The 23,288-nt window shown below is 36.6% G+C and overlaps 1 protein-coding gene across 1 annotated transcript; it reads left to right on the top strand.

Annotated features, from left to right (window-relative positions):
• The first annotated feature begins 4,125 nt into the window (after positions 1–4,125).
• Positions 4,126–13,199, top strand: LOC116715992 (macrophage mannose receptor 1-like). The gene is made up of 6 exons (XM_032556735.1): positions 4,126–4,163; positions 4,415–4,462; positions 9,297–9,701; positions 11,402–11,743; positions 12,852–12,940; positions 13,018–13,199. Exons 2-6 carry the CDS (start codon positions 4,426–4,428, stop codon positions 13,114–13,116), a joined length of 972 nt encoding a protein of 323 aa, XP_032412626.1. The 5' UTR covers positions 4,126–4,163; positions 4,415–4,425; the 3' UTR covers positions 13,117–13,199.
• Positions 13,200–23,288: the final 10,089 nt, after the last annotated feature.

Genomic DNA, 23,288 nt, shown 5'->3' with positions numbered 1-23,288 from the left:
TTTATTAAGAAAATAAATCACTTTGGTAACCCTAACTGAGCTAAAACAGGAAAAGTTGATTAAAAACATGTATTTTTTCTCTCTATATTTAAACATCTAGTTTCAAATGTACATAGTAAATCCGCCCTGCTGGATTTTCTTGCATGTAAAGAGGCGCAGCAAAAGCAAATGAGGCAGATTAGCAGTGCTTGCCAAGCAGTGATGCCATCCAGAACATGTTAATGTGGAATATTATCTCTGCTGCATGACTATTGAACCTTTAGCAAGTCCTGGCAGCCACAACACCACCGTAGAGCGACAGTCTTCAGTCAGAGGTCTGTTTGGATTTGTTGCAAGATTGACTGCTGCTGCTGTAGTATCACCATCCATAATGACTCTTTGAACATATTTTGATATTACAATTACTTAATTTTATTTTGGGAGCAATAAATTACTTCTGAATTCTGAGGGGGGTTTTTTGTCACAATTATTAGCTTACATTAGAATCTCAAGAAAAATATATATATGGATTTAGTAATTTACTTTAAACTTCTGTTAGCTTCTTCTTGTTGAAATTATATATATTTTTTACTTATTCCATTTTATAGTGAGGTCTGAAAATAACCTAGAAGCTGAATGATATCTGTAAGTTAATATACGACATAATAATTAAGTTGGGAAGCAGCAACTTAAAACTCAAATTTTATTCACTCAAAACATTTTTTCTGTGGAAATTTAAAAATCCTTTCTACTTCCACATTGCTTGTGCTGTAAAACTTAACAACTCAACAAATAAGATGATGTCAGTGATGCTGCATATTTCGGTGTTGGTCCGAGGGGGCGGTATCACCTATTCCAATACCGATACCGATAGTTTTTAAGTTTGATGTATTATCAAACATCATAATATTAATGTGAGTTACGGCAACATTTAATTTCCCTTTGGAATCAATAAAGTATTTTTGAATTTGAACTTCTGACCTCAAGGTGTTTTTGTGCTGTTACCTAGCAACCACAGCAAAGCCCACCCCGTTACCTAGCAACCTAAGCTGAGTTCTAGAGTGTTTGGTCAGTTAACCAGACTAAAATCTCATTATATGAGAATGATTTTGTGCACAAAAATGTAATGAACTTGATGAAATGTAATGTCTACAGACCAGTGACGTGCAAAGCTGGTCAGGCACCGACTTAATCATAATCAGATATACAAATGTAGACCACCTGCATGTTTATATGAGGACAGTTCGCGTATGCGGACAACGCTGGAGGGCAAATAGACAATTCCTTTACTTGCCATCCATAGCCGCGCTGCATTGAGTTAACGGAATAATAATTCCGTTAACTCAATGCAACTTGGAAATTTAAGTAGGCTATTATTAATTTCATGCTGTGCTCCACAGCAAAGGGAAAAACCGTTGAAGTACAACTCAAAACCACGTCTTTCTCGCTCTTTGCACTGGCCAGGCCACACACACACACACACACACACACACACACACACACACACACACACGCACGCAGACTCGTTGCCATAGCAACTGACAACAACGCCCCTAAAAACTCATTGAAATATTTCCCACTAAAAGAGCAGAACATTCAGCCTGTTGCAGTAACATGGTTTTAGCCGTAATGTTTATTTTGCTATTATTAATAAGTGATTGCTGTGGTAAGAGGGGAAAACCATAAATATATCGCAGCACTTTACTGCATGGCTAGCTCCATGGTTAGCTCCATGGTTAGCCCCATCGCTAGCTCCATGGCTAGCTCCCTGTTACTGTCTCTTACTCTGCAGTTGTGGAGTCGCAATGTCTGGGATCATGAGCGCCCCCTGCCATGTGGCAAGAAAACTGCCTGCCTCACCTAGAATCTGTTCTCTGCCGTTTCTGATCGCTCCTCCGCACAGGAATCACGTTACACACACAGTTGGTAATAAAAAACGCTGTACATTATATATGTAACAGCTTCTCCACTACCCGTCCCGTCATGCACACACGGAGGACTGTTGGTTGGATTTTAAGTCGTTTAATTTTTTTATCTGTAAAGAGTAGTTAACACAAACAGCGCAGTTAGCCTCCCCTACTGGTCCACCAGTCACTCTGTGTACCGCAACAAAACTCCAATTTAGTCCCCGAACAAAACCACAAATACTAGTCAGAGGAGAACCGGATTTGTTGACTTACCACAGAAGAGCGCAAAACAGTCTGTGCGGAATTTCCAGTTTCCCCTCGTATTTATAGGCAACCAGTAGGGGGCGCCAAACACCACTCATCACAAGGCAATTATGAAATACATACAAAGATATTTACAAAACATATTTTAGCAAGAATTTCACCCGTATATCTAATATCCATTACATATACATGAGCTAATTTATGTAAAATCAGTTCATACATTAAATGTTTTTTAACCATTTTATTGGTGACGTGCAGACAGGAGGAACATGCTGTCATGGCAGCCAGTGTAGTGAGAGGTTGATCAATCCCAGGTGAGGCTCAGCTCGCTGCTGCCTCACCTGCTGCGCTTCCGAGCATTTGAATGGGAAATTCAGAGGATTCAGCGATTTTGAAGTAAAAATAATAAAAATTGGTTAAGCTAAATAAAAAATAAATACTTTGGGCGTGCCCATGTTTGGAGGCCTTGGGTCCTCGACGCGGCCATCGCGGGTTCGATTCCCGGACCAGGCGACATTTGCCGCATGTCTTCCAACTTTTCCTGTCAGCCTACTTTCATATAAGGGACACTAGAGCCCACAAAAAGATCCCCTGGAGGGGAGAAAAAATAAATACTTTATAGTACAGGGTGAAAATAGCAATATAAATTATTTTATCATATTTTTCCATTATGACAGATGAGGCTCTGCCTCACTTGCCTCCCCTGACCGCACGTCACTGCCACAGACCTATCCTAATCTGTTCAAGGAAGAACCGTAGGTTACCTTTATTGTTTTTATGTGTTTGGCATCATTAAACCACACTTTCAGGAGAGATTTCTTTCTTTGTAATATGTCAAAGTTGTAAAAACAAGGGAAAGAGTTTCACCAAAGTCAAACTTTGCATATGAAAATATCGTAAGCCTCATTTGCACATTCCTCCGAGGTTTGTTCTTCCCTGAAGGTCTCAGTCCTTGCGCTTTCCGCTGTTTTTGCATTTTGATCCAAAACTATTGCAGTTTTTCTGGGAACAAGCTCCCTAGAACTGAGAAGTAAAAGTCTGACTGAACTTTGGTCAGTAAAATCCAGACATGAACCAAATGTTTTAGCATCTACAAGCACTAATATCACTGGTGTCAACTAGAAATTGGTTGTTTAGTTTGGTAACAAACTAAACAACAAAGCAAAATTCCCCTGCAGGACAATTTTACTTAACCAATTATTATAAAAACACAAATGGATATGATTTTCCTTTCCTTAAACTGTACACTAATCCTCTACTTTATTGGTCCTGTGTATATTTATATGTATTTGCAAGTCAAAGTAATAAAATGTTAGTTGATCCATGCTGAGTTGAGCAAAAAAAACAAACAAACAAAAATATCCAATATAATAGCTTCTTTTTTCAGGTTATGTCAAATTAAGTTGATTTAAGTTTATCTGTAAAACACATTTCAGAAACAGTTCAAAGAGCTTTACAGGATAAAAACTTCACATAGTCACCAATTATTGAACAAGCAATAAACATTACATCTGGTCAAATGACATCATCAAAATGTTTCACTTACTCCTGGTCAAAGTTATCTCTAAATATGTGCTTTTTAAGTGCTTCAACTGTTCTGCAGTTTTCTGGAAGTTTGTGGTGTAAACTTTTGAAGACACTAATCGATGTTACTAAAGGTAATAAAGGTAAATACATGGATGAGTTTCTCTAGATCTTGCTGCAACATTAGTGATTTAATCCTGGAAATGTTCTTCAGGTGACAGAAGTCTGAGTTTGTAACTGTCTTTATGTGTCTCTGGACGTTCAGGTTCCACACCAGACTTTTCTATCTGTAATAATTCAAACTTTGTGCAATGATCTGTCCAAGTCGAGACAGGAAAGGGGAACATTTGGTGTCCGTAACTTACTAAGTAAAACTTTGCATATGTAAATTTCATTCTCCAGTGTGGATTACTTCAGCCTCATCTTCCTTTTTTATCCACAAAACCCGAGATCTCAGGTCTACAACACCAAACAGCTGCACTCCGACTAGTAAGTATAATTCATTATATGTTGCAGACTATCAGCTAAGCCATATTTTAGATGGTTATAATAACTTTTGATACATAAAGCTGACACTAAGTTTTGGAGAAATAAATTAGGCTTAGCTTGATTTTAAGGACATTTTTCCATCTAGATGTGAATTTTATAAAACCTTCATGTATTCGATCATTTAATGTTTTGCTACTTTTTTCTTCTCTTAGTTACAGAAGCTTTGAAATTCTTGTTTCCACTTTCTGCAGAAAAATCAACAATGAACCAACAAATGACTGCGGCTCTCCTCCTCTTTGGTAAGAGTGGTAAACTTGAAAAGTTTAAAGTTTTCATCAGAAATGGTTTACAAATGATTATAAAGTGACTTTTTGTGAGAAACTAGTTCTTGTTTTATGTCACAACTCAGCTCTCTTTACCCTACAGCAGGGGTGTCCAAACTTTTTGCAAAGAGGGCCAGATTTGATAAAGTGAAGATGCCTGGGGGCCAATAGTTTGTTCGGACATTTTTTAACTACAAAAGTTTCATGCAAATACACTCTGTTATAAAACAATTTTCATTGTCACAATTATCTTTATTTTTCAAATGACAAAAAAACCAAATATAAGCCACTCAGGCAGATGAGAACAACTCTAAAAACCCAAATTCTGCCTTTCATTCATATCTGGAGAGTCAGATAACATTGAACAAACTGTATGAAATACCTTAAATTTACATGAGCTTAAAAATATCTTTGCCTCATGAACATTTTAAACAGGAGTTATAAGCAATGCAATGTTGTCTTTTATTAAATCTTAAAACAAGTTAATTTTGCTCTTGTCATTTACAATATCTTTCAGAAAGTAATAGTTTGTGTCACATCTACAGGTTCATAACATCAACAGTAAAAACCAAATCTTACTCAAGAGTTTAATAAAAATAAGTGCCATAAATCCAAGTGCATAAATGTTCTTTGGCTTTTCACTGTTGATAGTGACAGATGTTACCGTTCAAAATACTCAATTTCAGATTGATCAAGAAACAGATAACTTGCTGACACTAATGAGAAGGGTGATACTGAGATCTGGATTTCAGTAAAGAGGCCAGGTCTGGTTTGAAGGCAGTGGTTGAAATGCGTAAAATGTCACGCAAGTGGGAGTCACTTAGTCTTGACCTCAATCGGTTCTTGTTTAAGTTCATGACAGAGAATGTCTTCTCACACAAATATGTGGAGCCGAATAAACTCAGCATTTTCTTAGCAAATGTTCGCATTTCTGGAAACCTGTCTTTATCCAGCTTGCAGTAAAAGTCAACAAGTGAAAGCTGCTGGTGTTTGCCGCGCCATTCATCGTCACACTGCAGCTCAATGAGCTCCAGCTGCAGCTGTGGAGGAGCATCATCAGGGTCCACGGAGAAGGGAGAAGAGAAAAGCAGCATGTCCTTTTCAATAACAGCAAAATCCTGAAAGCGTTTGTTAAATTCCACAGAAAGAGATGCAATAGCTGTTGCATAACTCTTCATTTGCGCACCGATGTTGTCCTGTGAGAAACTGTCAATGACCTCTTTCAAAGCCGGGAAGTGCGTGGTGCAGGGCTCTGTTTGGGACAAGTGTCTTTGGAAAAGTTGCAGCTTGGTTACAAAGGACTTGATGTGAGCGTATAGCTGGCTCACCACTGCATCTCGTCCTTGAAGATTAACATTCAGCGCATTCAGATGCTTCGTTATGTCAACCAAAAAAGCCAAATCTGCCAGCCATACAGGATCGGACAGTTCTTCCATCGGATGCCCCTTTTCACTCAAAAACTGTGTAATTTCCTCTCTGAGAGCGAAAAATCCCTGCAGTGCGGACCCCCGACTTAGCCACCTCACATCGTTGTGATATATTACGTCTCCGTATTCAGCCTGGATGTCAAGCAAGAACTGCTGAAACTGTCGGTGGTACAGTGCTTTAGAGCGAATAGAGTTGATTGCCTTTACCACTGATTTCATAACATGATCAAATTTGAGATGTTTGGCGCAGAGAGCCTGCTGGTGAATTATACAGTGAAGTTTAATAGCGTTACCTCCTTCTTCGCTGACTTTATTGCAGATCAGTGTGGCCAACCCACTTCGCTCACCAGCCATGGCAGGCGCACCATCGGTAATGATCCCAGAAACTTTACTCCATAGTAGTTTCATATCATTATTAACAGCTTCACAAACAGAAACGAATAAATCCGATCCTCTGGTTTGGCCTTTCATGCTTTGGAGGTCCAGCAGCTCCTCTGTTATGTTCATATTGTTGTCAACTCCTCTTTAAAAAATCAGTAGCTGTGCAGTGTCAGGTGCATCTGTGCTTTCATCGCAGGCTAATGAGAAATAATCAAAAGCCTCTCCCCTGTCCCCCAGTTGTCTCTGAATATCTGACGATATGTCCTCAACTCTCCGTGCCACACTGTTACGTGCCAGTCTAACATTTTGCAAATTCTTGCTTCTTCTCAGGGCAAATGTTCTCCACCATTTTCATAACACAGTCTTTGATAAATGTACCTTCAGTAAAAGGTTTGCCATGTTTAGCTATTAACATTAACATCATAGCTTGCTTTGGTGGTATTTTCTTTTGACTCACAGGCCTGCGTGAAGAATCGCTGTTGTGATGCCAGTGCAGCTTGGAGCTGCTTCAGTTTTTCAGCACGGTCACTCCCTGTTAGCTTGTTGTATGAGTTAGCATGTTTACTCTGGTAGTGTCTCTTTACGTTGAAATCCTTAACCCTCCTGTTATGTTCCGGGTCAAATTGACCCGTTTTAAAATTTACAAATTAAAAAAAAAATAGAAGCATTTTTTTTTGCATGAAACGTTATCTATTTGTCTTAATAGGTGCACTCTAGACATAAGTTGAAAAATTATTCATGTTACACATTTGTACCAAACCCTAGGTCTACTTTTTACATCGATACTGTTCGGGTCAATTTGACCCGGCAGTCAGGTTAAAGTGCAAAAAAAGATTTTAAAATGTCCAATTCTATATGTTTCCTTGCAGTTATGAACCATATTTCACCACACACACACTCACACACACAAACACACGCAACCACACACACACAAGCCCACTTTCTCACTATTCTCTTTACTTCACTAGGAAACTGCGAGAAAGCAGGTGTTCACACAACCTTTGACGGGAATCTTTTCTGTTCCTGTGGACAAACTCCACCCACTCTGAGTGACACTCAGCAGAAGTGGATGAAAACATAAATACTCTCTGCATGACTAATTTATCTTGATTTTAATCAGCGGGTCAATTTGACCCAGAACAGTATGTGTGTCTCAAGTTCAATTATAAAGATCACCCTTTGGTAAAAAAAAAAAAGTATAATATAAAATAATTTACCAAAGGTCAACTTCAAGGAAATTATTGTTTTTTTGTGTCTAGGTTTTTTTCAGTGGACATTAAAAATCTAAATTCCATTTTTTATGTCCAAATGAGTAAATGAGCAGGTTGTCGTCATTGATCCTTAATTTCTGAGAAATAATAAAACATCATTGCACAAATATTGATTGAAATGGTTAGTATTGGAGTTAATAATCAGATACAAAAATGTTTTGGAGGAATTTTTTGGTTTCTGACACTATTGCATGATTAAACACTCCCTGGGTCAAATTGACCCACGAACATTTTTGCTGTACCCTAGAAACGAACATAACAGGAGGGTTAAACAAGGCAACCGTCTCATTACAAATTAGACAAGCACAATTGGCTTGATTTTCAGTGAAGAAGTATTGTAATTCCCATCTTTCTTGAAAGCGGCGACCCTCACTGTCAACTTTCCTAGTTTTCTTTGCAGTGGCCATTGCAGAAATGAGCGGAGAGGGGTTTGCTGCACGGAGGCAGAGACTGATAGTATTAAAGTGGTGCTGCCACCATTTGGTGAAAGGAGGAATTACAGTTTCAAGTTTTATGATTTATTTATTCTGTTTGACAGTGGAGGCGGGCCATAAATAATACATTATAAGACCGAACCTGCGGGCCGTATGAAATCTGACCGCGGGCCGTGATTGGCCCCCGGGCCGGACTTTGGACATGCCTGCCCTACAGCAAACGTGTCAAACTCGAGGCCCACGGGCCAAATCCGGCCCGCCGTAGCTGTTTATGTGGCCCTCTAGATTCTAGACTTACTAAGTGTGCTTAAATATTATGTTATCGGTCAAATCAATGCAGTTTTTATCTGCTTACTGCCAAATTATATCAATCAGTCGATCCAGTTTGTTGCAAATTATTGTGGAAATTTATGCAAAAATCAACAAATCCCCGTACTTTTTCACAATAATACATAATTGGGAGTTTATTGCAGATTTTTCTCAAAAATTGTCAAAAACTTTCTTACTTGTGTTAAACAGCTGCCTCAGCCTTAATTGATGTCTGATTATAGTCCATGATCGGTACAACGAGTTATAAAAAGTCTCATTTAATGTCATAAATAAGCACAAATATCGCAAATATTTCCAAATTAGCACCACAAACACTTAGATTTTTATTGCAAAAATCACAAAAAGAATCACAAAATCCTGGAGGGACTGAAAAGATGTTCAGTAATATCATTTAATTTTAAGAACTAATTTATATTTTAACAGTTTGTGAACAGGTTTCATCATACATTTTGGTGCAACCGGCCCTTTAAGAGGATTCATGATCTTGATTTGGCCCAAAAGGAAAATGAGTTTGACTCTCCTCCTCCAAACAGTCTCAAAGACGAACAATGTAATTTTTCAGTGATGGTTTAAGAGGTCGGTTAGAGAAAAGTAGAGAAAAAACCCCCCAAAAAGAAACACAACAATGGAAACAATCGATTAATAAATAGATCCAATATTCAACTTTTATTGCTGTTGTTGCTACCGTGTGTAGTGGAAACATTCGCCTGCTGTTGTCGTCGGTTTCTCCCGTCGTATTGAGCTTATGTAATCAATATTAAGGAATTATTTACTTAAACAAGCTCTGATATCTTGCTGAAAAGTTACTAGACTATCTTATTTATAGTGTACCAAGTTATTTGCATTAGAAACCAAAAATACTTGGAAAGATTTTGTGTTTCTGCAGTATTTGTTCCACTATGTTGGGCATGAATACATCCTTAGAGAACGATAGCCATAATTTAAATCCTATTTTGTCAATATTCAGGACTTTGCCTCGGCTCCTGCTCCCAGTTTCCACCACGCCGGTACTTCTACGTCAACCAGCCGCTGATCTGGACTGAGGCTCAGCAGTACTGCAGGGCGCATTACACCGACCTGGCCATGTTTGAAAACATGGACGACATAAACAGCCTAGAAGCTCCTTTCTCCTACTCCTTCGCATGGATCGGACTCTGGGATGACCCGAATGCCTGGAAATCTGCACTGGGCAACGGGACCAACTCCTGGAGATGGTCTGCAACCGGAGAAACCAGTAAAACTGGTTACAAGTCATGGAATCCCACTAATCCAGATTACTACTTGGGAACAGAGACGTGTGTAAATCTGTACTACGATGGAACATGGACAGATGTAGATTGTTCATTTTTATGCACATTTATTTGTTACAATGGTAAGAGAAACCATAAGTTTTATAGATTTTTATCTGCACTTCATAATAAATATTACCAATTAGAAAGAAAATAATGCCTTCAGAAAGCAACAGTTTTTTAAATCTGCATCCCTCATTTCTTTATTTTTCCTTCCATCCTGTATTTGTTCACAGTTGTTTTAATTCTGCTTTTTAGTGAATTTTTAGTCCCATTTTCACCTATTTTCAAAGCAATGCTTCTTGTTTGTGAAGATTTTTTAAATCTAATGTATAAAATTAGAAAACAAAAACTCCTAAACCTGAAGAACAAACATTTGTTGAGTCAACAATATGGAAAATAAATTTAAAATTGATTGTTCATTTGTCTAATCATCTTCTAACAAAGACAGTAAATAATTTAATTATTATTATTATTATTCATAATTGAATCTATTAAAAACAAAAAAAACATCAAATGCTGACAGTCAAAAAAATGTTTTTAGATTTTTAGCACTAATAGATTGATTACCAAAAAGCAGATAATCAACTAAACAACAAAAACTCCAAATTTTACCAAGTATTTTTGGTTTAGTTTCTAATCCAAATATCTTAGTTCACTTGAAATAAGACAAATATAACAAGTAACTTCTTAGCAAGATATAGTTGCCTGTTTTAAACCAATAATTCTTTGACATTGTGTTACAACAGTACTGGTTCCACTGGCAGATTATTTCACCTATGACATGGGAAAATGTCTCATTACAAGTAAAATAATCTACCAGTGCAACTATTACTTTTTCATCAATATTAAGGATTATTGGCAAGCTCCTAAATGCTTCTGCAAGATATAGGAGCATCTGAATTAGCTTTGTTTTATTTCAATTGTACTAAGATATTTGTACTACAAACTAGACCAAAAATACTTGGTAAGATTTAGCATTTTTGCAGTGTATTGCATAGTTCTTGCATGCTAAACAAGAACTAACATATCATGCTAGTTGGTCATGGCAACCTGTTGGTCGCCTTGACTTCCTGTTGGTGGCCTTGACTTCCTGTTGGTGGCCTTGACTTCCTGTTGGTCACCTTGACTTCCTGTTGGTTGCCTTGACTTCTTGTTGGTCGCCTTGACTTCCTGTTGGTGGCCTTGACTTCCTGTTGGTGGCCTTGACTTCCTGTTGCTGGCCTTGACTTCCTGTTGGTCGCCTTGACTTCCTGTTGATGGCCTTCACTTCCTGTTGGTCGCCTTGACTTCCTGTTGGTCGCCTTGACTTCCTGTTGGTGGCCTTGACTTCCTGTTGGTCGCCTTGACTTCCTGTTGGTCACCTTGACTTCCTGTTGGTCGCCTTGACTTCCTGTTGGTGGCCTTGACTTCCTGTTGGTCGCCTTGACTTCCTGTTGGTCGCCTTGACTTCCTGATGGTCACCTTGACTTCCTGTTGGTCGCCTTGACTTCCTGTTGGTGGCCTTGACTTCCTGTTGGTCGCCTTGACTTCCTGTTGGTCGCCTTGACTTCCTGATGGTCACCTTGACTTCCTGTTGGTCGCCTTGACTTCCTGTTGGTGGCCTTGACTTCCTGTTGGTCGCCTTGACTTCCTGTTGGTCATGACTTTTGTTTGGTTAAATGAATAGTTTTGTTATGTAAGCGTTGGTCCACTTTCCACTGTAACATGGCCGACTTAACATAAAAAATCTAGACACGGCCCTGAGGAAATTCATTGTTTAACTGACTCTTATTTTTTGCAGTTACAGATCAAAATGTGAAGCAGTTTTTTTACATCTCAACTAAGAAAAACTGGAGTTCTGCTCAAACGTACTGCAGGAAAAACTACGTTGACTTGGCAGTGATCGAGAACCAGGAGGAAAACAACAAAGCTCAACGAATGATACCGAACTGGGACATGAGTTGGATCGGTCTGTACCGAGTGCCGTGGATTTGGTCCGGCGGGAACCAAGGCTTGTTCCGGCGCTGGACCTCTTCCTCCCCATCAAACACCGGCGGTACTCGGCACTGCGTCACTGAGAATAATTTACATAATTGGAATGATGAAAACTGCAATACTCCTCATGTTTTCATCTGCTATCAAGGTGATCAGAAGCGTAAAAACTTAACAGCAACATTTTGGTTTATTCAGCCTGTCATATAAAAAAAGTTAATTTTTCAAAGTCATATTTTCCAAACGAAATATTTAGTACACTAGCTAAATATTTCTTTTGAAAACCAAATATTATGCTTTCAAATTAAATACTTTGGAAATAAATATTTTGTTATCAAAATAAGTCTTTAATCTGGAACTAAATATTTAGTTTCAAAATTAGATATTTAGTTCAGACTTAAGCATTTAGTTGGGAACTACATATTTAGCTTAAAGACTGAATATTTAGTTTTCAAATTAAATATTTACTTTGGAAATAAAACATTTAGTTTTAAACTAAATATTTAGCAAAAATAAATACTTAATTTGGAACCAAAAATTTATTTTGAAAATTAAATATTTAACTTAGACTTAAACATTTAGCTAGTAACTAAATATTTAACTTACACACTAAATATTTAAATTCCTAACTAAATAACTTGAAAGCTATGTATATGGTCTTCAAACTAAGTAAACATCTTTGAAATTAAATATTTAGTTGTTCCAACACATATTTATTTGGAAAATAAGTATTTAGTTTGGAACAAAACATTTTGTTTGCAAACTAAATATTTATCTTCCTAACTAAATATTTAATTTGAAAGCTAAATCAATAGTTTGCAAACTAAATATTTTTATTTACCTTGGAAATCAGTTATTAGGTTGGACAATAAATAGCAAGCTAAATAAACGCTTAATTTGGAATCAAACATTTAGTTTTAAAATTAAATAAGCTCAGATTTAAACATTTATTTGGGATATAAATATTTAGTTTGAAAACTAAATAGTTTCCTTAATCAAATTAGATTATGTATTTAATTTAAGAGCCAAATATATAGCTTGTAAACTAAATATCTAGTTTGTAAACTAAATATTTAATTTGGATCGCTGACATTTATAAATGTGTAAATAACATGATGAAAATATGGCTTTAAAAAATTAAAATTTTTTCTCTTTATGACAAACTAAATAAAACGCTTAGCTTAGTTTTTTACAGTGTAACTTTAAAATCGACATTTTTTCGCTGCTCCTTTGTGACACTGAGTTTCGTTTCTGCTCAGTGGTAAAGAAAGCCGCCCTGGTGAAGGTGACGACTGTGACCGACGCCGACCTGACCGATCCAGACATCAGCGCCCAGCTCCTCCAGCAGGTACTCCAGAATCTCTGACCTCCTTTTGGTTCATCACAACATCAAGCAGGAATTTAACACATTTCACTTTTCCACAGCTGGGCGCCGTACTGACAAGTCAGGGATGGACTGATTTCAAAGTACGATGGAAGAATATAGCAAAGAAGAAGGACAATAATGAAAACATAGGACATTAGTATAATTAATGTTCTCCGCATATTTACACTCTGTACAGAATGTGAACCACTGTTGGTGATAATAAATCTTCTATAGAACCAAATATAACTGTCCTCTAGAACCTCATGAGCTGTAATTTTAATGTCAGTCATGCAGAGATGACATGATCTTAATATGAAAGCCAGAAGGAAACTTATATGCAAAAACTCTACACGTTTTTACGCTTCCATTCGGGTTTTAACTACTTCTAAAACAGGCCAATGCTTAAAAATCCTCCTTTGGGGATCAATAAATTGTTTTTGAATTGAATTGGAAGACACCACACTGTTTCTAGGCAATAATAATGTATTTTGTTGTCTGGAAAATGAGTTTCAAAAACCTCGGTTACCTAGCAACCCAAGCTGAGCTCCAGCACGTTTAGTCAGCTGGGTTGTATGATTGCATATGTGATGCAGCCATTTTTAAATGCTGAGTTGGGGGCGTGGCCAACAGCACCTTATTTGAATTTAAAGTGACAAGACGCCTCATTACTATTAGGGCCATTGCAGATAGAAAAAAAACTTGGAAACTTATGAATTTGGAAACTTAGAAATTTCTAAGTTTTTTCATAGAATATTTCTGAGATTCATCTCAAAATTTCTGAGTTTGTGTTTTGCAAAATTTTGTCTTTCCAAACTTGGAAACTTCACATTTTTCTTCTAGAAAATTTTTAAATATTTTTCTTAAAAATGTTGAAATGTAAATGTGCCATACTGAATGAGCTTCATAAACGTCTTTTTCAACTTTTGGTATAAGTTACTCATCTGAAATCTGCTTTTTTATTAGTGTACGAATCATCTTTCATACTTTGAATTTCCTTTAGTTATAATAATATCTTATTCCAGGATGCATTAGAAAAAAAATCTTCTGATATTGTTTACAATGTTTCCCACAATGTCATAATTCCTTTGTATATTTTTGTCCCGTCTTTACTTCCATAGGTGTGATTTATTAATTTTCTTCCTTTATCGCCCGTATTGTACTTTAATTGGGTTTTGATATCTGTGGTTTCATGATTTGTAATAGTTGGCAGAGGTGGGGACTCGAGTCACATGACTTGGACTCGAGTCAGACTCGAGTCGTTAAAATCAGGACTTGAGACTTGACTTGAAAAAATGCTCAAAGACTCGGACTTGACTTTGACTTTCATGCCATTGACTTGGGACTTGACTCGACTTGAAGCTGTTTACTTGAAAAGACTTGATATTTTTTACTCAAAGTCTTAAAATTTAAAACACATTATTTATAAAGTGGCGTCATTAATTAATTTCACTCATTCAATATGCGCAGACCGTCACTATGGTTTTCCTCTCTCCTTATGTATGTATGTGTACGTAGCTGCAGCACAACCAATCAAATTAACAGGATTTGGACGTTTAAAAAAACGCGGCAAAGCTACAGAGCTCAGGGAACGAAATACGAAATAACGGCTCAATATGCTTCCGCGAGTAATTTCTTTTGGCTACGTAGGTTATGAACTTTCGACTAAAAAACGAACTGCAACTTGTAAAACATGCAAGAAGACAATATCGGATGGAGATGCCACGACGTCCAACTTTGTCCGGCATTTGAAGCTTCACAGAGATCGGTAGGTGGCTCTTTTCTTTTGCTGTAAGATAGTTGACTTTAGCTAACTTCGTGTTAGCATGTGCACTCCGGGTTAAATTGGTGATGATTTACCATAAATCCGGTCCTTCAAATGCCTCCACAAATAATGTGCACCGTGTTAGCTCAGGAAGCCGGTGGATAGTGAGCGGGGCTCCGGAACAGAAAGCAGATTCTGGACCTGAACACAGGGAACAGAGTCTCTCTGTCCCATCATGATGATGAGCCGGGTCTAGTATCATCTAAGGATGGTTGGTGTATTTGAAGACATCTACGTTGGGAAATTATATTGACAATATATTGTTTACTGCAGTCAGTGCATTAAGTCAACTGTTTTTGACTTAATGCACTGACCGGCGTGACTGTCACATGTCGCACAGAACCCATTTCCAAGTAGTATAGCTTTGCTGGGAAAAAAAAAAAAGACCAAATACAGTGACTGTCCCAAATAAATTTTGTGTTTAGAATATCTGTCCCATATTTACGGAGGACTGAAACTAACATACTTAGAAATAAAAGCAGAAAAATAAATGCACCAGACCTTCCTGAGTTTACTTGTGATAACTTCATTTATACTTATTTCATTTTTTGAAAACTATGATTGTTGTAGTGTTGATGTTTATTTATGAATAGAAGGAGTAAACTGAAGTCAAATGTAATTCATGAAAGGCTGTAATTTATTTTCTGACATCTGTTTACTTCTGACAGATTTGAAGAATACCAGATGAATAAGAGGATCACAAATGAACCTCAAATACATATTTTAAAAAGAACAAATGGTCTAATATTTGAATTTTATGTATAACTGCAAATTATTTTAAAAAAATAAATAAAAACAACTCGAAATGACTTGAAATTAAAGGTTCCTGACTTGAGACTTGACTCGACTTTTGCCTGTCTTTACTTGAGACTTGACTCGGACTTGAGGACAGAGACTTGAGACTTACTTGAGACTTGCAACACAGTGACTTGGTCACACCTCTGATAGTTGGTGTGCTGCTGTCAGGTCTCTCTTGAAAATAGATTTTTAATCTCAATGTGATATAAATAAAGTTTACAAATGAACAAACAAACAATGTTGTCCAGCGTTATTAAAGGTGTGGCAGCACTTTATGAGAAATACAACATTTTGTCTGTGAACTAAAGGTGGAGCCGTAAGGCAGCATTTGATCGTAGGACTGAACGTTTTCCTCCATCTTTTATTTCAGTTTTAATCAGTAATTGTGACACAAATGCATTTTATTCTGACAAGACAAATAGCATTTACAGTTGGATTGAATCGAATAAAAGACCCTGGACATTGCAGTAAAAATCTCAGACTAAATACTTTTAACAACATATAAATTTAAAAATGCATATTTTTAAATTCTTCTTCTTGCCTATAAGTAACTTTTGTTGTGTTCACAATGAAGTTTATCATTTTTATTGCTTTTATTTACAATACAAGAACATTTCAAATAGCTGTCAATAATACATGTGGAAAGTAAATGTTACATTATGAACAAAATCACGTTAAGTTCAACAGGAATGGGGTTTGCATGTGAAACTGACTTTCCAGAGTTTGCAGTTTGCATTTGTTTCTCTTTATTAGCATAAGTAAATATAAGGTAATAATGCACCAGTGTCAGTTCATTCAGAGAGTTTCCATTTGTAGTTCTGATATTTATGTCAGGGTTCGTTTTTCAACTGCAATTCATTCTAACTAATTTAAATTACAAAAATAACATCAATTTAAACTTCCAACATAGAAACTCTGAATTATTAACAAAACTGAAGTTTATTTTAGCGTTTTGATTATGTTGAAAATGTTTCTTCGTTCCTTTTGGCTAGTTATTAACTTTCTGTAATAATCTACAAGTCCTGCAAACATTTCAAACTTTGCATATGGAAATTGTGTCACAGTGAGAGAATGAAGTTGACAGTAAGCCTTGTGAATTCAGATATAAACATTTTCTTGACATCCAGAAGCTGCATGGTGAGTATTTGATGTTTTATTTTATACACATTTCAGAGATTAGAGTAAATATTCTAACTCTTTTCTCATTCACCTGCAATCTGACTGCAACAAAAAGCAAAGATGAAGAAAATGTGATTTTATTATTCAATTGCAATCTGAATTATATAGAAAAACCATTATAGAAATAGATTAATAGAAGCTTTCATGCTCCTTCTCAAGGAAAAACACCTTTCTCTGATTGTTTTAATCTGATTATTTGCTTTTATTTAATTTTATAGCCTGATCAGATCAGGTCATTAAAGCTAAAAATTTGATCATTTTTAGCTTCTTCCAATGAAGGAAGAATAAACTTAAAGAAATTCATTTCCACAGAGGACATAAAATGACTTGTTTGTTCTTGTTTGAAGAAAATTCAACAATGGATCACTGTTTCGCTCTGAGGACTCTTCTGTTCTTCGGTAAGAACTTAAACACAACGTGTATTTAAGTTAAATCCCAGTGAGGTAAATTTAATAGCAAATTAAAAGCTTTTTTATTTTAATTAGCTTGTGTTTATCCTTCGTTACTTATTTGTTTTATGGCTAAACTTCTGAAACTCTTTTAGAAGTTTTTTTATATTGTTTTTATCAGTCACTTTTTGAATCTGGTTTCTATAATCGGCATTTTATGACATTTTATTTAATTTTTTTCCTCGTTGTTGATAGAAACTTGTTCTGTAAATAAAATCTGATTGATTAATTTTTCAAGATATGTATGTTAGGCAATAACTTAGGTATAAAATATATTAATGTGTAAAATTATTTTATTTTTTACATGAAACTATGAAATATATGTCTGTGTACCAGGGCCATTGTAGATATAAAAAGAAGTACATTTCCACCAAAAACTCAGAAATGTTGAGATGAATCTCTGACATTTAAAAGAAACCAAGGAAATTTCTGAGCTCCAAAAGTAAAGAATGTGTGAGAAAAAAGCCCCAAAAAGACTAATTTCAAAAACATACAGTTTGTAACTGTTATATTAACGTTTAGGGCTGGACGGTATAACAATTTAAGCCTTTCACATCAGTCGATATAATGATTGATTAGTTATTTGTTTTAAACATGTGAAGTACCGCCAAACTGGTGGCGTGACGTTTCGTGTTTTATCCAGTTTTAATTCCACACTGTTTTTATTTTTAAGCAGTTATGAGGCAAAGTGGAGAAACATTAAACTGCTGTTGCTCCAGTTACTCAACAAGTTGTTGCTAGGCAACAAAAGAATGAGCGAGTTGCTAGGTAACCAAAGAATGAGCGAGTTGCTAGGTAACCAAAGAGCAGTTGATTCCACCAACCTTGCTTGAGAGTTTGAGTGGCTAAACTCTTTCCTTTGCCTACATCTCCCAGAATTCTGTGCGGTTCTGGGTCGGCGTTCAGTGAATATTTTATATGTTGAATATTTAATATTCTATTAGACATATTATCAGTTGATATCAATTATCCGTCTATCATAATATATATTGTCATCGATTTGTTGCCTTATTGGCTTTCAAATAAAGTAAACTAACCACTTTATTTTAATATATTGAAGCAATTCAATAAACTATCGTCTCCGTCAACATCTAGGGTTTATCCTCAATACCTTCTCACAAGTACGGGAGTTTCACTACATCAACATGAGTAAGACCTGGGATGAAGCACGACAATACTGCCGAGAGAAATACACCGACCTCGCCAAGATCGAGAGCAAAGAGGACGTCAGCAGACTGAGCGCTCCTTTCTCCTACAGCTGGGTGTGGTTTGGACTCAGGGACGACCCAAAATCATGGAAAGACACGATGGGTTCTGACGCAAACTCCTGGAGATGGTCAACATCTGGAGAAACCGGGCAAACTGCTTACCACACGTGGAGTTTGGGTGAACCAAACTACATAGGCGCAAACGAAACGTGTGTAGTGATGACCGGTACGGGACAGTGGGCCGACCGGACATGCAGCCTGCAGAGAAACTTCATCTGTTTCACCAGTCAGTAAACGATTTAATCCTCTATAGATGTAACTTTTATAAACTCTCACGATGTGACGATGGTATGCAAAGCATATGGAAAAAAATTTTGCTTCTCTGCCTCTTTCCAGTCCTCACTGTGCTAATCAGAAGGCGGGTGAAAGTGGTGTCAATCACCCTTTATGTGGCGCTGCCCATCCTTACGTCCCTCTCCCTTGCTCTCTGCTACGCTGCAGCTAGCAGTATGTGCTGCGTATGCTAAGGCTAGTTAGCATGGTCACTGATGGCAGCAGATAAATGGTTTTCCAGCAACAGTAAGTTGCTTCTCCACCATAAGCACATTTAGCAGCGGGTTCACAAGGATGATTAACAGCACTAAGACCCTTCTGGCTCTGATTGCTTGTTTTTGGTTGGGAGCGAAGCATTTCTTCAGACGGCAATAATAGCTCAGGAAGGTTATGAAGCAGATGGATCTTTTCACAGATTTTCTGTCTCATAGCAAAGTCACAACATGGTGACAGTCTAACAAATATAAAAAAACAAAAATTTTTAAATAAAAGTTACATATGGTTTGAGCAACAATTCTTTAACTATGTAAATGTGTTATTAGGCGACAGAAACTAAATAAATTAGCGTTTGGTTCATATGAGATCAGAAGTCTAAAACAAAACACAAATTTATTCCTGGATAGTTGAAACACAGCATGAATAAATAATGTGATCTGAGAATTTATGTGTAATCAAAGCAAACAACGTTAATAATACAGTCACTTTGAAATTATCACTCTTAGGTATATATACTGTATATATTTTACAAACTTTGTATTTATTAGCTAAGATGGAGTAGCTTTCAACAAATAAGCAATTTCCCCCTGGGGATCAATAAAGTTTATTCTAATTTGTAAAATGCTGAATACAATTTTGCTCTTAATCTATTAACTTTAATTTACTTTTGTAGTCACAGAGAAAAACGAGAAGAAATACGTCTACATCTCAGCCCAGGAAACATGGAGCTCTGCTCTGACGTACTGCAGAACGCACCACACCGACCTGGCGATGATCGAGAACGAGGCCGAAAACGCCGAAGCCTGAAATGCAAACCCAACGACCAGCGAAGTCTGGATCGGTCTGTACCGAGTGCCGTGGATCTGGGCCGACGAGAGCCAAACTTTCTTCCGACCGTGGCACTTCTCCCTGAATAACAATGGCGGTAAACAGCACTGTGGAACTGAAAACAACGTCCACCAGTGGGCCGACGAAGACTGCGGTGCCAGGAAACCCTTCATCTGCCATCGAGGTGACTGTTCAGTAGGAACTGTTTCTATCGACAGTAAATCAATAACAATATAGATCCCTATAGACACGTGATCAATAGCAACAGATGATACATCTGATAGAATATTTAATATGTAACATACAGAACCTCTCACAACAAACCTATAAAGGTTGGTGGGGTCAACCGACTCACTCGCTCTTTGGTTACCTAGCAACAACCTGCTGGATAAGAAGAAGTTTCAAATTCCCTCCCAACTGTGGTTACCTAGCAACAACCCGCTGAGTAACTGACGCAGTAGTAGTTTAATGTTTCACCACTGTGTCTCATATCTGCTTAAAAATTAAAAAAACAACGACATGGAGTGAAAACTGAATAAAACAGGAAGCCATGCTGCCAGTTTGGAAGCATTTAAGATATTTAAAACAAAAACCTGGTCAACAACGTTCATTCTCAACTGATTTTAAACGATTATATCGTGATACGTTTTTCAGCCATTTTGTCCAGAGTGTGTTGAGCATCTAATTAGTTTGTTATTCTGATGTTCTGTTCAGTTTTAAAGAAGTTGACGATTGTGAGGATAAAGTCTGTGACTGACATTGACTGGACTGATCCAGCTGTCAACTCCCAGATCCTGCAGCAGGTAAACACACCTTCCTGACTCTGTAGTACATTCAAATATTGAAAATTTATTACATTTGGAAATATTTTATTATTTATTATTCAGCTTGGTGCCTTGCTAACCCATCAGGGATGGACCGACTTCAAATTGCGATGGAAGCGTCTGCCAAGCAAAAACCACAAAGAGAAATGTGCAAAATCTGAGTGTAAATCACAAGTTTAGTACTGAATGTTTTAATTTCATACCACGGCATATTTAGGCCTTTGCAGATAGAAAAAAAGGAGGAGTAAATTTCTGGTAAAAAATCTCAGAAATATTCTAGAAAAAACTTGGTAATTTTTACATTTTTGTTTAATCTCAGGAAATAATCTAGAGGAAAAACTCAGAAAATTTCAGTAAGTTGTAAATTTTCAGCTTTTGAAACTCTGAGATTTCCTCTTTTTTTTTTCCTCAAAAAATTCAGAAATTAATTTCAAAATTTCTGAGTTTTTTTCTATCAACTTTTCAAGCTCTGGAATTTCTTTATTTTTTCTACAAAATTTCTGATCAATCTCAAAATAATTTTGTGTTTTTTTTGGCAGAAAACTACTTCGACTGGCAGATTATTATTTCACTTATAACAAGACATTTCCCCATGAGAAAATATATCTGCCAGAGGAACTTTTTTAATCAATATTTAGAAATTATTAACTAAAAACAAGCTCCTGTATTTTGTAAGATAGTGCTTGAAATAAGATTAAACTAAGGTATTTGCACTGGAAACTAGACTTGGTAAGATTTTGAGTTTTTGGAGTGAAACAATCAATTTACACAAAATGCAACAATTTTCATGTATTTCATTAATCATTTTATGCCAAAGATTATTTAAATAATTGAATATTTACTATTAGTTTTTGTGAATATCTTGACCTTAACTTTCACTTTAACATCTATCCATTTTCTATACATCTTTAACACTGATGCATAAGTAACAAAAAAATTATAATAACAAACAAAGAAAATGTTTCCAAATCAGTTTCTTTCAATAGAAAGTTTATGAAACTTTAGCAAAAACTGCAGGTGTGTGTCTGAGTGTGGTGAATTTTTGGTTAAAACTTGTTTTTCATTCAAGGGGTAGAAAATCCTGAAATTTTACTCAAAAATAAAATTACTCAAGTAAAAGTAAAAAGTGCAGAGTAGTAAAAATACTCTTAAAAGTACATTTTTCCAAGAAAGTAAATATAATTGAATAAATGTAGTTACTACCCAACTCTGGATGCAGGTACTGTATTGTTATTGATGTTATTCCTTTTTTTAATGTAGAGCAATGAACCAGTGAGATCAGGTTTGGATTCCAACCATTTAAAGGCCCCAATAAATCCTTTAGGAAATAAAACCCAACTTCAAAGAGGAGTTCAACTCCCAAAGAGCCTCTTTTAAACCAGTTACGTCCCCGTCATCCAGTGAGACAGTAAAAATCAGGAGATATATAGCACTAATAAATAACTCCACCATGGTGCCAAGCCCCAAGTTAAGGTTTACAACAAGTAGTAAAAAGAAAAACGAAGCAAAAGGAAGGTTAGGAATCAGTTAAGTGGGGTATAAATGACCAACAACGTGCCATTTGCTACGTTGATGAGTTTGGACAAAATGCTGGGAACACAAAAATGGACAAAATGAGTTTTATTTCGAAGGTTGGAAAGAGTTCAAGGTTAAACGGACTGAGTTCAAAACCTCTGCTGTTCATGTAAAAATAAAAACCAAAGGATAGGAGTCATTATGTGAATAAACGAATGAAAGTTTTCTGCAGTCATGTTTGCAGAAGTTGGATTTTTAACCATTTAATTTTCAGTTTGATTGCGTAAGTTTTGTCAGAGAGCAAAAATGTAAAACTGTGTCCAGTAAAAGCTGAAAATATGTTTCATTTGGTACATTTTTTTTCAAAAGTAAAGGTAAAACGACGTAAGCACACATGGACTGAAAATGGTTATTGCCAAACCCAAAAAGCTATTAAAAAATCAGACTTTTAATATTTATCTAAACTCACAATAGTACAACTTTTCTAACCTTTCTGACATCATTAGGCCTCGTTGCTGACATGTACTATACAAATATACACCCTACAATTATGTATTAGCGAGAGAAAGTGCAGGGATTTGTTGATTTTGCATGAATTTCCACAGTAATTTAATTTGGCAGGAAACAAATAAAATAATTGATTTGATTGATAAAATGTTGTTTAAGAACATTGTTATCTTGATGATTCTATTTATTTGTCCCTTTAGAGTCTAGAGGGCCATGTAAAAAGCTGCAGAGGGCCGGATTTGGCCCCCGGGCCTCGAGTTTGACACTTTCAAACTGCATCATCTCCCAATCTAAAACACACAGATCATTCACTTATCACAAACGCAGCAGAAAAGACAGAAATGATGCAGAAAGGAACGGTAATATTTGGGGGAATGAAGTAATAAAAATGTGATTAATGGGACAGAAGACGGAGCCTGAAGAGGAGCTGGGGGAGGATGAAGATGAGGAAAGAAAGAAGAGGGAAACAGCGAGCTGGGAGGGAGGTCCATCAGCAGCAGCAGCAGCAGGCTGCAGGAATGTTTCACATGCCTGTCCTCTGCATGACCTCGCCTCCCTGGAGTGTGGGAGATACTGGGAGTAATTAGCCTCTTTTAACATTGGAGCTGGGCTGCCTTTCCGCCTCAATGGGGTTAGCAGTGGCATTGAAGG

Source organism: Xiphophorus hellerii, chromosome 3, assembly GCF_003331165.1.
Source record: "Xiphophorus hellerii strain 12219 chromosome 3, Xiphophorus_hellerii-4.1, whole genome shotgun sequence".
Classification (NCBI taxonomy): domain Eukaryota; kingdom Metazoa; phylum Chordata; class Actinopteri; order Cyprinodontiformes; family Poeciliidae; genus Xiphophorus; species Xiphophorus hellerii.
The sequence above is the reverse complement of the archived record's forward strand: the minus strand, read 5'-3'. Positions and strand labels throughout refer to the sequence as shown.

Excerpts from the sequence above, each read along its gene's own strand:
- LOC116715992 (XM_032556735.1), top strand. The coding sequence starts at position 4,426 with ATGAACCAACAAATGACTGCGGCTCTCCTCCTCTTTG. Across the intron at positions 9,702-11,401 it reads CACATTTATTTGTTACAATG|TTACAGATCAAAATGTGAAG; the intron begins GTAAGAGAAACC and ends TATTTTTTGCAG. Across the intron at positions 12,941-13,017 it reads GCGCCCAGCTCCTCCAGCAG|CTGGGCGCCGTACTGACAAG; the intron begins GTACTCCAGAAT and ends ACTTTTCCACAG.